At 43.2% G+C, this 15,027-nt stretch overlaps 1 protein-coding gene across 3 annotated transcripts in view; it reads right to left on the bottom strand.

Annotated features, from left to right (window-relative positions):
• Positions 1-5,954: 5,954 nt before the first annotated feature.
• Positions 5,955-15,027, bottom strand: part of sema3bl (sema domain, immunoglobulin domain (Ig), short basic domain, secreted, (semaphorin) 3bl) — a 74,736-nt gene continuing 65,663 nt past the window's right edge. For all 3 annotated transcript variants that reach the window (XM_079677011.1, XM_079677012.1, XM_079677013.1), the window contains one exon: positions 5,955-10,700. In XM_079677011.1, coding sequence (XP_079533137.1) covers positions 10,188-10,700 — 513 coding nt within the window. In that variant the 3' untranslated portion in view covers positions 5,955-10,187. The remainder of the gene's footprint in view (positions 10,701-15,027) is intronic.

Raw genomic sequence — 15,027 nt, 5'->3', positions numbered from 1 at the left:
GACGCGTTACTGCACCACTAAATTGATGCGATTTGATTGGATTGTGAGGCAAGGGAAGCCAGCTGCCTCTGGCTTCCCTTGGCATGGCCCTGACCAATCGCAGGTTGGCAGGGGCATGACGTGAGCCTCATCTGATTGGTCAATCCCTCCATTTTTTTTCACCAAGGGAAGCAAATTTCGGCTGGCCTCCTCTCGCAACAGAGAGTGCAATCTACTGTTTCACCGTAACATCTAGAGGGGCGCTGTTTCACTCTTTGTAAAATACTCAATGAGAATGGGGGAGAGACGGGCCGGCAGCAACACACAACAAAGAATTTCCGAAACTAAACAAAGTGTTTTTATTTATTTATTAAAATTATAACTACAAAAAAAAAACAGGGGAAGCCTGGCTTCCCTTGGCCTCCAGGAGAAAACGCCACTGACATCAACAGCAACAAATGGACGAACAATATTCAACTACATAATAGAGTAGACTCTATCTATTTGCATACAAATCATATGTATGTGCACCCACTTGCATGGAAAGGAAAACGTTATATTTCAACGTGGCCACAACGTGGTATTTATACGTTATATTTCAACGTGGCCACAACGTGGTATTTTCTTTGTAAAACCACCCAAGTAATATTTTTTGCACAAATTACTATCCTTCAAACTCATATTCTGACAAAAAGGAAATAAATAAATAAATCTATAACATTAAACAAATCAGTATTTTTAGACGGGTGCTTGTGGTGAACCACAACGTGGGGGCCACGTGGCTACCACGTTGTGCACACTTAGACGGGTGCTTGTGGTGAACCACAACGTTGGGGCCACGTGGCTACCACGTTGTGCACAGTGCCACCAAACTACCACTTTTAGGCCACGTGGTGGCAACGTGGCGTGTTAGCTGGGATGTATCCATAGATCTCTTAATGTTGCTCTCAAAGTGCACCAGATTGATGCTTTTAACTTCAATATTTATAAAAAATCTTCCCGGGGGAGCATCCCCCCGGACCCCCCTAGAGGAGGTGAGGTCCACTCCCCACTCGTAAAAAATAGCACTTTACCCCTGCCTATATGCCATGAGCTGATTATCGAGCCTTCATTGTAACAGTCGCGGGTTTACTGTGTGTTTGCGTGTGGGGAGTTTTTTTGTGCGTGCTCTATAGTGCCCGTAATAGTGTTCACTGGAGTCCAGCACCTCAGAACCCCCACTCAAAATACCTTCCCGCGCCTCTGCTCACTTCTGTCCGCTTTTACAAATTAGACGTCTCTGCTCCCAGTGTGGCCCATGCAGTGCTGGGCCCCCTGCTGAGTTAGAGCTCTAACTGTTAAATTCTGGTTGGGTTTGGTGATTTTCGAGATAAGCTCGTCTGGCAATACGGGAGCTACAATATCTCATAGTGAGACATCGAACGGAGTGTTACTCTGAGAACTATAGGTTACTTACGTAACCCCAGTTCTCAGAGTAACATGAAGTGAGATGTCTCACCAGACGGCCCTCCTTGCTATGGTGAAGCGAGAAGAGGTGCTTATTTTGAATGATGCATGCGGCGTAGTGCAAGCTACTTATAGGGGGTAGATTCCCTGACGCTGACGTCAAGATCACCAGCCAATCAGGATTGGCGTAATGAGATTGATGCTTCTGTTTGCTCCGCGATGAGGCGCATCCCATAGTGAGACATCTCACTTCATGTTACTCTGAGAACTGGGGTTACGTAAGTAACCTATAGTTTTATCGACGTCTTGCTCCCCATGAGGTGAAATCCCAAAATAAGTACTGCATCAAAGTGCAGCAATAAGTCATGTGGCCTGCAACATATCTGGGTTATGATTTATCCTGAAAGACCATCATCTTTTAGAACAGGGGTGCCCACACTTTTTTGGCTGGTGAGCTACTTTTGAAATCACCAGCTAACCGAGGTCTACCAACCAAAAATAAAATCCCAAATTGCAAGGGTTGCTGAATAACACGTTTTATTTTTACATGGGATAACTACAATAGGGCTGCAACAAACGACTAATTTGATTATCGATTAATCTATAGATTAATGAAACGATTAATCGACTATTCGGACTACTACTGTGTGCCTTGCACAATTTCTCAAACGCTCTTATTTAGCCATCAACTTTTAGATTTAGTTTGAGGTTGTTTTAGGCATGTGGAAACTAACAATGAAGACAATAAAGATGAATACTTGATTCAAAAATACATATATTATTAAATTAACTTAACAAATTGTGAACAAAATTAACATTGCTTTTTATTTGAATTAAATAAATAATATTTCACATCAAAAGAAACAACAATGTTTTAACAAATCTTATTAAATAATCTGATGACAGAACTGGAAACAGAATAGCTGAAACTTTAACAAAATAAATAACTCAGTTACCTCTAATCATTAACCCATGTTTGTATAATGTAGTTAACTCCGTGTGTTGCTGCTAGCATACATAACACCTGAGGTGGAAACGTTACTCGTGGATGGGGCTACAGAGCTACTCGAAAGACAGTCGAAACCGGTGCATTCCGCCGTCTGAATGTGGTGCACTTTTGCTAAATGTTTAGACAAATTGCTCGTGTTACCGCCCTTACATGCTAAACACTTTTGGTGACGAGCATTGTCCACCTCAAGACGGGTAACATGTAACCACACCTTGGAGCGCTTCTCTCCACCATCTCCTCCGTGTGTTGCTGCATGTAGCAGATGCGTGTGTGTAAACTGCCCCGCCCCCTTGCAAACAGACGGGGGAGAGAGAGATCTCTTCTGGATTGGAAAGATAGAAAATACACCGACCATAGACGCATTTGTTTGTCTTTTTGCATGTTAGAAACGAGTTGGCGACACTAAGACTAAGAGATAATGTTTGTGTAGCAATAATACATGACCTTTCTCTTTCTCAACTCGCTACTCGGAGGGAAGTCGCTGTCATATGCCTTGTGAACACTCCGATAATGCCTCTCCACGTTACCTTTCTTTGGCAGAGCGACGCTTGCTTTACAAATAAGGCAAATAACCTTTGAATGTGACATCACAAAAAAAGATTCTCCCTCCCATTCTGTGTGGAAGTGGTATGTCTTTAGCTTTTTGCTCGTTCCCGCACTCATTTTATTGTTTGTCTCTCCCGGCACTTGACTGATTTTGTATCGCTGTGCATTCTGTGTTAACAGACTGGAAAGCAATAGGTCGCTTTTTCTGTCAATCAAGTCAACTCCTGAATTAAGTGGCAGGGAGGCCAAAGGAGGAGGGATCAAAACCTGTTTTGTCTATTTTAACGGATCTGGATTTTTTTAAATTTATGAATGACTTGCGATCTACCAGCATTCGACCGCGGTCGACGTACTGGGCACCTCTGTTTTAGAAGGACAGGATCCAACTTTTCCAGTCCTAAACCAACATTTCAAACATATAGAATATTTACAACTATAACAAAGTTGTGGTTTTAAATATCACATGTCATATTCCTACAGACATAATGGGTTTTCCTTCCAGCTAAGAATGTGTGACTGAAATATGTCCAATACCCACTGAGTCATTTAAATGTTTTGCATTTTGTGTTGCCAAGTTGCAATTTTCATACAGTATATTCTTTTTGCACCAGGCGGAATACATTATCAGTAGGTTTTGCTGACAAAAGATGGACATATAAACCTACTATTTTCAAAGACAGTTTTAGTGGTGAGGAATATTACAAAAATAAAGGTTACAAAATATCCTTACATTGCCTCTACTGTGGTCAGGAAACCCCCCTTTCAACCCTTACTGGGCTCTAATCTGCCTCTGCCACCATCAAAGGTGGTTTACATTATTGAATGTCAACTGCAATCAATGAACCTACACTGTCCTGTAGTGCTGGGCATTATAAAAAGGTCATTAATCATTAACATTCTAAATGTGTTAAAAGACAAAGTTTGTGCTCAAGGAAAAGCAACCATAACCAAAAGTAACTTAACTATAGGGTGTGTTTGTCTCAAACTTGGTTGGATACAATTGTTTGCAGGTTTTTTTATGTGTCTGTGGTTGTATACATGTGCTTGTGAATGTATATAAAACCTTTTACAGAGTTAAGGATTGTGGTATTCTGTTCCTGACAGCTGTGGGCTGTGTTAGCCACGGTTGTTTAAGTGTATTTGATTTCTCATAAACACTGAAGATAAGTGTTTCTATACAGTTGGTACTGAACCATGAGATGTGTCCTTCTGTGTATGAGTGAGTTTAAATACTGTATGTGAGCTGTTACATTTGTTTTTATTAAAAAGCAATGCTATGTGGCGTTCATACTGTGTAGCAATATTAGCTCCCTGAAATTTTACCTAAAATGCTGTCAAAATGTTGAATGGCAATTCAGCCTCGATAATCGTCAACAGTGAAAGAGACAGAAAAAAATGGAAAGGAAATTGAAAATACTATCACATTTCAAACGGATTTCTGACTTCCTAACAAATTACAGGCTTTAATAAGAGGGTCATGAAATAAGCTGTTACTATGGCTCCTAGCAGTCATCAAGAAGGCCCAGCAGCGTCTGCACTTCCTGAGGATGCTGCTGAGGAAGAACCACCTGGACCCCAAGCTGCTGGAGACCTTCTACCACTCAGCCATCGAGAGCCTGATGACATACTGCATCCCCGTATGGTACTCCAGCTGCACTGCGGCAGACAGGAAAAAGCTCCAGAGAGTGATCAACACAGCGCAGAAAATCATCGGCTGCCCTCTCCCCTCCCTGATGGACATCTTCATTTGCTGCTGCCTCAGTAGAGCAAAGAACATTGTGAAGGACAGTACACACCCTGGTCACCATCTGTTTGACATGCTGCCGTCCGGACGGCGCTAACGTTGTCTTAAGCAAAGACAAACAGACTTAAAGACAGTGTCTACCCCAGAGCAATAATTGCACTTAACTCCAGCATGCATTGACACAATATATATATATATATATATATATATATATATATATATTTGTATACACACTCAAACATATTTTACTCAAACCGATATATTCATGCACTTTAAACTTATCCGAAAATTGAAGTATGAATGCTTGTTGTTTGCATGTTGTCTTCTCCTGAATGTTGTACGTCCCTTGTTGGTTTTTGTATTTTTGATGGCACCTTAAAAAATGTAGTAGCTCTACTCATCTCATTGTATATAATGACAATGAGGGATTCTATTCTGTTCTATTCTCGTGTGTGTTTAAGATTGATTAGTAGCAGTCAGTGTTAAAATGTGTTTCTTGAGGATTGACCCGTACAAAGCTGAACTGTTGATAGCATAAACACTAGGGCCACCTGAATTCCTGCTGTAGTGGATGACACTGAAAGTTATATACCTTGCAGCATGGGTGGACATTTGTGTGTTTGGCCTTTATGTATGACCATGTATGTGCGTATATTCATCCTGCATTTATGAGTGTTTATGTGGCTGCAGTAATTGTCCGGGTGTGAAGTCGTTTAGTGGGTTCGTTTCCAGGTTTAGTTTTTATGAGATGGTCTGTTTGCTGAAGCGACAAGCAGCCATTGTTACTGCACATTTCCACAGATGCTGGCTGCCCAATTACCCTGCAATCACATGCATGGCCAGACCCAGGCACTGGCTAACGTAATGGGCCGACACTCGGTCAGTAAATCTGCAATCACCCGCTCATGCAGGCACATGTCCTCCTGGTTAATAACACTTCTGAGAGCACACCCAGAAAGGGGAAATACCACAGCTGTTGCACAGATACACCTTTTTTGTTGTAACTTCATTATGGGGAGTACTCACTACCAGCATTTATTTTTGACCTCAAGGTTAGGTTCCTCCATAAAGTGTTTCTGATTTTAACATTAAAATACCCCTTAATTGCCAAAGGAATTGTTGCTGTTTAGCGATGCACATTGTGGGCCATGTGTATAGAAAGAAAGACAAAAACACATAAACAAATAGAAAAATAATAAATGAAAGCAGACGATGCTGTATTTTATAAAGTCATTTTAGGGCATTATTGTTTATTTCTGTTTATACCACTGGCACCAATAATCTTGCCCTGCCATTGCACTTAAAACAACTTTAAGTGTAATTACTTCAAACACTCAGTCAAGGATAACTTTCTGTTAGAAAATCAACTTTTAATGCTGCTAAAAAGCATACAAGTACATAGCATGCATGGTACAAAGACACTTAAATAAAACATAAATATTGATTCAAAGTCATAGATCCCAAAACCAGCACAATTTTACAGTACAATAAAAGGGACACAGAGAGTGTTGTTGCCTGTGTGTTCAGTAAGTAGGAAACCCATGTGTGTTGAGTTCATGATAGCTTTATTGTGCCTATTGGACAGCTGACCCTCCAAGTTCTTTGATGTCATAGTCCTGATATAGATAAGATGTATTTCCTAAATGTGTTTTGCTGTTTACCACTTATCACAATGTATTGACCATAGTAGAGTTGTTATCAAATTATAAACCCATCAAGTGTTCTCTCTAGAACACTTTAAAATACAACAGTTGAATATTTAAAAAGTAAAGGTGCTGCAAGTTTAACATGTGTTTGAAATACAATTTAAAAAGTATTAAACTACACTGAACCAGCTAGATGGTTGGACAGTTCAAGAGTTTAAAAAACATGTTTGAGATTAAATACCAAATCAAACGTTGTACAATTGTACAACAACTAATATATTTGAAGGATTTACAATGGGTGTTTTAAACATAGACCAGTTGTTTTTGGTCAGCAACTTACAATTCCATACCTCGCAAGAAAACATAAATACTAATGAACCTTTAGTATGATCTTTGTGTCACTTTAAATATCAAATCACTTTGCAGCAAAAGTGGTGTCAGCCTTTATTTTGGTGGTTCCTTCATGTCATTTGCTGAAAATGGAAAATTTTATTTTTATACAATTGTACATTTAGTTTGCAATCATAGTAACACAAGTAATACCTTAAACCGTTTTTAATTCCTGTGACAGTAATGCAGGGTCCCACGTGAGGAAAAGGTACACCCCCCCCCCCCCAACACACAACAGGGAGGAAGGAGTAAAGCAGGGGTTGTCACAATGATGCCACCACATCAAAAACATATTTTGTATAGACAAGAGCAGAACAGACAAAATAATTGTGTAGCTCTTTTCACCAAAATCATGACAAGACTAAAATCTAAACTTAAGGGACAATTTGATTAGAAAACAAACTTTCAAGAAGGTTATCTACAGCATAAAACACATTTGTATCTCTTTTTACCCTGCTAACTGTCTCTTGGTTCCGTGCAAACCATGCTCCTGCCCCTCTAACACTTTCCCCCCCGGTATAGATATACATCAGAAGCAATATGCAATATTTTTAAAGGAAACACCATAAGTGGACTCTAATAGCCGGTCTCCCAATCCTCTAACTAAGAAAATAAACGTTGCTACAGTAAAATGTGTGTTTAAGAGTGCTGTACAAACTGGGGATTTTGTTCTTAAATACTCACTTTATACTGATGAATGTTTTTGAAACAGGCTTTAAAAAGGTAATAGTATTTTATAAAAGAAAATAATGCCTTCACAAGATGCTTAAAGTACCATACTTTTTGAAGATCTCTCCCCTTTGTTCTTTTCAATTACCGACTCCCTTTTATTTGTCTCTCAGGAGCCATTCACACGCCATGAAGGTTACAAAGGGTCACCGAGTTCACTAGTGTTAATGTTGTTTCATGGATAATTTTAAACAGTGAGAGGGCTCCCAGGATATCTATGCGATCTTTAATATGTACACATTACAGGGACTTTACCCTCCAGCGTACATATTGGTGTAGGTCCTCCATTCTTCTCAGCTTTTTTTGAACATCTGTTTGTGTTTCTTTATATGTCTTTAAATAGATCCTTTAAGAATGCTACGTTTATCCAGTTCATACTTGGATACTGCTTACTTCACCGCTTGACAGCCAACATTTGATTAATGAAAGTATAAATGTGGATAATATCAGCTTTGATTGCTTACTTACATCAACTTGTATTGGGACAAAGTTCCAAGGTATCATCTGGCAACTTTGAACCAAAGACATATTACAGACACACTTTGTTTGTTCTGTGAACTATATCCAACCCATCATTCTCACAACTCTCCACTCGCCCTCATTGATGTGGCCAGGAGGAGCTGCTCAATGTGAGATGCACCTGCAAAGCCGCCATTAATATATTATAAGTGTTACATGGGTGAGTTTTGAAAGTAACTCTTAACATGTATTTCAATCTTCTACACACAGCCCTTACTGAAATTGAAGCTTGGCATTTATCTTATAACCTTGCGACCTGTCTTACATGTTCTCCTCTCTTTTTTTTTATCTTGTTTTTACAAATTAGAGTTGATTCCATGCTAACCCTAACCCTAACTCCATGGCCCTGTCCCTTGTGAAAGAAAACCTTTTTTTCAATTAAGATCAAAGTTACAGTATATTTTAACAACAAAACCTGAAGTGAATAACAATGTGGAGTATCATGTGTTCAAACCATGAACCGTCATAAAACCAGTGTTTACAAAGCAGAAAGCACAAGAGGAGTCAGCCATTAGAGCTGACCCCTTCTTTTGTTCCCTCTTTTGTCAGTAGCGAGCTACAGCATACAGAGGAACTGTGGGAACATGAGTTGAGGGGACGATGGAAGTGTGAGGTGAGGCTAGGACAAACAGGTCCGTCTTTTGAAAAATGTATTTGGAAATGACACTTACCCAAGACATAACATTTTGAACAATGATATGTGCACTCTAAATTGGTGCTTGTATCCCAATTGAGTTTCATTGAGCTGAGGTTCAATCTATAAGTAATCCCAGGGAAGCAACTATCAGCGATCGACTGTGGCCATTAGGTACATTCCAGGAGATGTTATGTTATGTGCCCAAAAGCGTGAAAGTACACCGCTGTGAAATATCCCTTTAAGGGTCGTGAGGGAGGAATCTTGATCTGTAGCTGGTTTTAATGGAAAGTTCAACCCACAACACTAAAAATAAAGCAATGTGCCTTTAATCTGTTGAACCATCAACAGTCGTCTCATGGTAGCTTCCAGTTTGAGCTAGTTGAGCTTATGCATTCAGTGTGATGGGTGAGTGGGCTTTCCGTTTATGTAAGAGTGTGTTTGTGTGTGTGTGCATGTACAGTGGAGAGATCAGATACAGAAATGCCTAATTTTAACCGCATGGTTTGGCTCGACTTGACTCATTTTTGGTAATGGATGCTTTTCTCAATTTTCTGTTCCTCAAATGATCACAACCTCTTCTTCAACGCAAAATAGTGCTTTGTTCCACTCTTGCTGGATCAATTGGCAAACAAAACAAAGGAACACATTTTAAATGAAACCAAACTAATGACTCTTCCCAATGTTTTAACTTTGCCTTCTAATAATGGTTCAGTTCACTTTGACCCTCAACCAAGGTGCAACCAAAAACAGTACCAGGTGCTATCCACAACTTTTGCCACAATAAAAAAGAGCAAGTCGAGCCAGAGCATACATTGCATTTAAAAGGCGGCAGATGTCTTATCCTGGGAGCATTAGCTGGAACTAATACACTGCAAACCAAGTTATTTCTTGGCTGAAGTCACACATGAATATTTCATTTTTAAAAAGCCAAGTGCAGAGCAGGGCAAGAAACGTGGTCACTTAAATACCAATTGAGAAAGAGATGAATCCAGTGATTGCCTTGTGAGAAATGCAAAAACAACAAATGGAAAATAAGTGTATGTGTCTGTGTCTCAGAGCTGACCTTGACAGGCTTGCTATACTCTAAGCATGCAAAGTATGTAAATGTTCCTCTCTTTTTAAGCACTTTGCCAAGATCTAACACAATTCATCAGAGAGTTGCTCCACAGGCATGCGTTGTCTGTCTTTGCAAAGGTCTTATTTGACTTGATAAAATGAAAGCTGTCATTTCAAAGCGTGAAAGTATACAAGGGCAAACTTGTGAAAGCAGAAGAAGTCCATGGATATCAAGATTTAAAGAAAAACATCCACTCCTATTCACAATAACAACCTGTTCAGTAACAGTCTCTTTTTGTGCCATCATTCCAGAAAATCAAACACTTCCGAGTCGTTACAATACACATCTCAGTGCTAGAGTTTCCACAAATAGGAGTTGATGCTGGCCTTTTTGCTGCCCGTATTATCCTGTCCTTTGCTGCAATCTTTGTCCCTTTTTTTGTCTTTCATTTTATCCTACTTTATGCCCTGCTCACTTTCTTTCAGTTACTCCTCCCATGCGCTAAGGTCCCTCGGCGTCCGGTTGCGTTCGCCGGAGCTCTTGCTACGAGCCTTCCTGGCGCTCTCCTGCGCTTGGCGGTTTTTCTCCAGCATGCTTTTGTGTTTCCTCCTCAGTTTGTCGTTGCACCACATCCTCTCACAGTACTCCTCAATGTGGGGCAGGTTGGACGGCCCAATCAGCTGCATGATATCCTTGAACCATGTACGCGATTGGCCGATTTGGCTTGATGAGCCGCCCCTGCTGTATGTGCTACAAGGCATCCATGCTCGGTAGCTTCCTGTGGACCGGTCTTTGTACGCATCAGAGAGGCCGGCGTTGTCACGTGCCATGAGCTCATCCACAGTGTCCCCCTGGAGGACTTCGAGGCTGAGGCGGGCCAGGGTCTGTGTGAAGCCGTGCTCTGTGGAGCGACAGATGTACACGCCTTCATCCTGGCGGAAGAGGCGACGAAACAGGAGGCCCTGCTCTGTAGACATCACACGGTCATCCAGCTTTACCTGAGTGAGGCAGAGGGATAATATGTGTCAACATTTAACTCCTATACTGTACATGAAATATATACACAGCGGAATTAAGATTTTGGGGAATCATTTTTTTCTTATAGGTCCCATCATATGCTTTTCTGGTTATTACCTGTCCCCTTGTGTGTTATTGTTACGATGTGTGTAGGAAGCAGGACCCAAATGCAGATTAAAGGGACAAAAATAACTCCTTTATTTCAAGGCTAAACTATTCACAAAGACTGAACAGAACACTCACCGCAGACCAAGTCATTACACAAGACGAACCGACAAAGACAGACAGAAAAACCAGAACTTAAATACACACAAGACTAATCATACAAACAAGACACAGGTGAGGAGGGAGGAGAAAACACAGGGACACCAGGTGAACACAATCGGGTAAATTAGACAGACCAGGGAAACTAACGACAGGGAACCACAGACAGATCTAAACAAGACAAAACACAACGCAGACAGAAAACCAAAGACGGATCTAGACAAGACACAACGCAGACAGAAAACCAAAGACAGATCTAGACAAGACACAACGCAGACAGAAAACCAAAGAAAGATCTAGACAAAACACAACGCAGACAGAAAACCAAAGACAGGTCTAGACAAGACAAAACACAACACAGACAGATCGTGACAGTTATGTAGCTTTTTCATGTAAACGGTCTGCAAAGTCACAAACCCTCAAAGTACACCCTGTAGCGAGTAAAACGAACACAGAAAAGACCTGTCTATGCGCCCCAGAACGCCTCGTTGTAGATTTGTCTTTTTCATGTTTTTTAGAGCTCCGCGGGCTCAGGCTGAGCTGGTGTCGTTTCCTGGTTGCTGCGTGGGGTCTGCGAGACCAAGGGGGTCCGAGCTCCGCGGTGTCTCGCTGTCTCAGACCCCACGCAGCAACCAGGAAACAACACCAGTAATCCAGCTCACACTGTCCGCTCCTCGAGCCCCACAGGGCGAAGCAGCGAGCCCCACAACGTCCCGCCAACACGAAACCTGGACCCCAGGCATTATTCTCATCTGTTTGTCATTACTGGTGTCATTTTCTGGTTGCTAACAAACGCCATTGTAAAAAATATTCACTGATGTTCCGCTGTAACGGTGGTTGACTAATCAGAACAGAGCGGGTGCGCTGACCAATCAGAGCACAGTGGGCTAATAGGGAGGGGGGGGGGGGCAGGAGCTCTAACAAGGTGTGTAGGACAGAGAGCGAATACACATACTATACAGAGATTCTGTATGAGAACCCAATGTGATTTTGGAACATTGAACAATGTCAATGTATTCTAATAGACCTCAACAATGGAATTATGATCAGTAGAAATGGCCATGTCATGGGACCTTTAAAATTGAAAACTATAGGTTACTTACGTAACCCCAGTTCTCAGAGTAACATGTAGTGAGATGTCTCACTACGGGATGCGCCTCATCGCGGAGCAAACAGAAGCATCAATCTCATTACGCCAATCCTGATCATCTCACTTCATGTTACTCTGAGAACTGGGGTTACGTAAGTAACCTATAGTTCTCATTCGTAACACTCCGTTCGATGTCTCACTATGGGATATTGTAGCTCCCGTATTGCCAGACGAGCTTATCTCGAAAGTCACCAAGACCAACCAGAACTTAACAGTTAGAGCTCTAACTCAGCAGGGGGCCCAGCACTGCATGGGCCACACTGGGAGCAGAGACGTCTAATCTGTAAAAGCGGACAAAAGTGAGCGGCGAGGACCAGCTCGCCGCTGCACAAATGTCTTGAAAGGAAACACCCTTGAACAAAGCCCAGGATGTAGCCAGACCACGAGTAGAGTGAGAATGCAAAACCGGAGGTGCCTGCAAACCCTGACTCGTATAGGCCAAAGCAATCGCTTCCACAATCCAGTGGGAGAGCCGTTGCTTAGTAACGGGCTTGCCCTTGTGAGGGTTAGCCCAGGACACAAAGAGTTGGTCATTATGACGAAACTCTTTTGATCTGTCCATATAGGTGCGTAAAGCACGAACCGGACACAGCAAATTCGGCTGCTGTTCCCCGGAGGGACACAGCGGCGGAGGAAATGCCACAATGTCAATTGAGGTACATGAACCAACCACCTTAGGTATAAAGGCAGGGTTGGGCTTCAGCAACACCCTCGTTTGCCCTGGGGAAAACTGAGTGCATGAAGGATGTATAGAGACCGCATGAATGTCACTGACTCGCTTGGCTGATGCCAGAGCCAGTAACAGCACTGTCTTGAGTGACAGGTGCTTCATGTCAGCTTCTTCCAGAGGTTCAAATGGGGTTCGAGTGAGCACATCTAAAACCACTGCCAAGTCCCATAAGGGCACCAGTGACCTGGAGACAGGGAGGAGCCTGCAAGCTCCCTTCATAAAACGGCAGACCAGAGGATGCTGGCTGGCCCTCCTACACTCAAAGCCCACATGGCATGCAGCAATAGCAGCCAAGTACACTTTGATCGTGGAGAAAGCTCTGTGTTTTTCAATCAGGTCCTGTAGAAATGATCCAATCACTCCAACAGGACACTGAAAAGAGGTGTGCCCTTTTTGAAGGCACCACTCCTCAAACACCCTCCACTTACAGTCATAAAGAGACCTGGTGGAGGAGGCTCTCGCAGTCTGAATAGTGTTTATCAACTTCTGCGGGAGACCCACTGTACTCAGATTGTACCACTCACGGGCTAGGTCCATAGGGCCATGCGCTCCGGGTGTGGGTGAAAGATCGTCCCCCCCGCCTGAGACAATATGTCTCTGCGCAGGGGGAGCTGCCACTGCTGACTGCACAGCAACTGATAGATCCCCGCCAGCCAGTACATTGCAGGCAAGTGCGGAGCTATCAGGACCATTGCGTGGCGCTGTTCCCTCACTCTGGCCAGAGTTTGGGGTATCAGAGCCAGGGGTGGAAACGCGTACAGGAGGACCGGAGGCCAATTGTGCGTGAGCGCGTCCACGCCTAACGGTGCGTTTTGATCGCGCATTGAAAAGAAAAGCTGACAGTGAGCATTTTCTTTTGATGCGAACAGATCTACCGCGACTCGGCCGTAACGCACCCACAACTGGCTCACAATCATTGGATGTAGAGTCCAGTCTGCATATAGTGGTGCACCTCTGGACAGCAGGTCTACCCCGAGTTTCAATACCCCTGGTCCATGCGTTGCTCTCAGAGAGAGGAGACGGCCGCAGCTCCACAAGATCAGTTTGCGTGCCAGCATGTGTAACTGGAGAGAGCGCAAACCCCCTTGACGGTTTATATATGATATTGCGGTCGTATTGTCCGTCCTCACGAGGACATGGTGTCCTCTGAGAAAAGCCAGAAAGTATTTTAGGGTGAGAAACACCGCTAAAAGCTCCAGGTAATTTATGTGCGCCCGCTGGAGGACTCTGCTCCAGAGACCCCTCACCGGGCGACCCTCGTAAATACCTCCCAGCCTGTCAGACATGCGTCCGTGGTGACCACCTTCCGTGAAAGGACAGTCCCCATCGATACGCCCCGTACTAGAAAAGTCGGGCGTAGCCAGTGACGCAGTGCCATTACGCATCTCGCCGTAACCATGACTCTCCGAGCGCCATGACGGGCGGGGTTTAGTTTTAGAGCGGCTACCCAGCGCTGAAACTCCCCCATGAGTAAGCGTCCCAGTCGTACGACCAGGATGGCTGACGCCATGAGCCCCAGTAACCGCAGGCATGATCTGAAGAGAACATGTTTGCGCAGCTGGAAATGAGCAAGACAAGCTCTGAAAGCTTTCACTCTTTCCGCTGACAGGCGGGCTGTAAAGGGCACTGAGTTCAGGTGTAAACCCAGGAAGAGTACAGTCTGTGCCGGGCACAGCATGCTCTTTTCTGTGTTTATTATGAAACCCAGGTTGAGCAGGTGCTTTATGAGGACATTTGTCTGCATAATAGCCTCCTGCTCCGACTGTGCGAGGAGCAGCCAGTCGTCTAAGTAGGTTGCCAGGCGAATACCCTGTTGTCTCAACGGGGCTATCGCGGCTTCCGTACACCGTACAAACACTCTTGGACTGAGAGACAGACCGAAGGTAAGTACTCTGTATTCGTAACAGATCCCCTGAAATGCGAACCCCAGATATTTCCTGTGTGGGTAATATACTGGGATATGGAAATACTTATCTTTCAGGTCGACTGATGTAAACCAGTCGTTTTGTCGCACGAGACGCAGCAGAGATGTGTGAGTGAGCATTCTGAATTTGTATCTTTTTAGATACGCGTTCAGAGCCTTCAAATCTAGTATTGGCCGAATTCCGTTCCCTCCTCGTTTGGGAACGAGGAAATACTTGGAATAAAACTGCTCTGACTCCGC

The sequence above is a fragment of the Notothenia rossii genome (assembly GCF_949606895.1).
Source record: "Notothenia rossii genome assembly, chromosome: 4".
NCBI lineage: Eukaryota > Metazoa > Chordata > Actinopteri > Perciformes > Nototheniidae > Notothenia > Notothenia rossii.
This window is presented reverse-complemented; position numbering and strand designations above follow the sequence as displayed.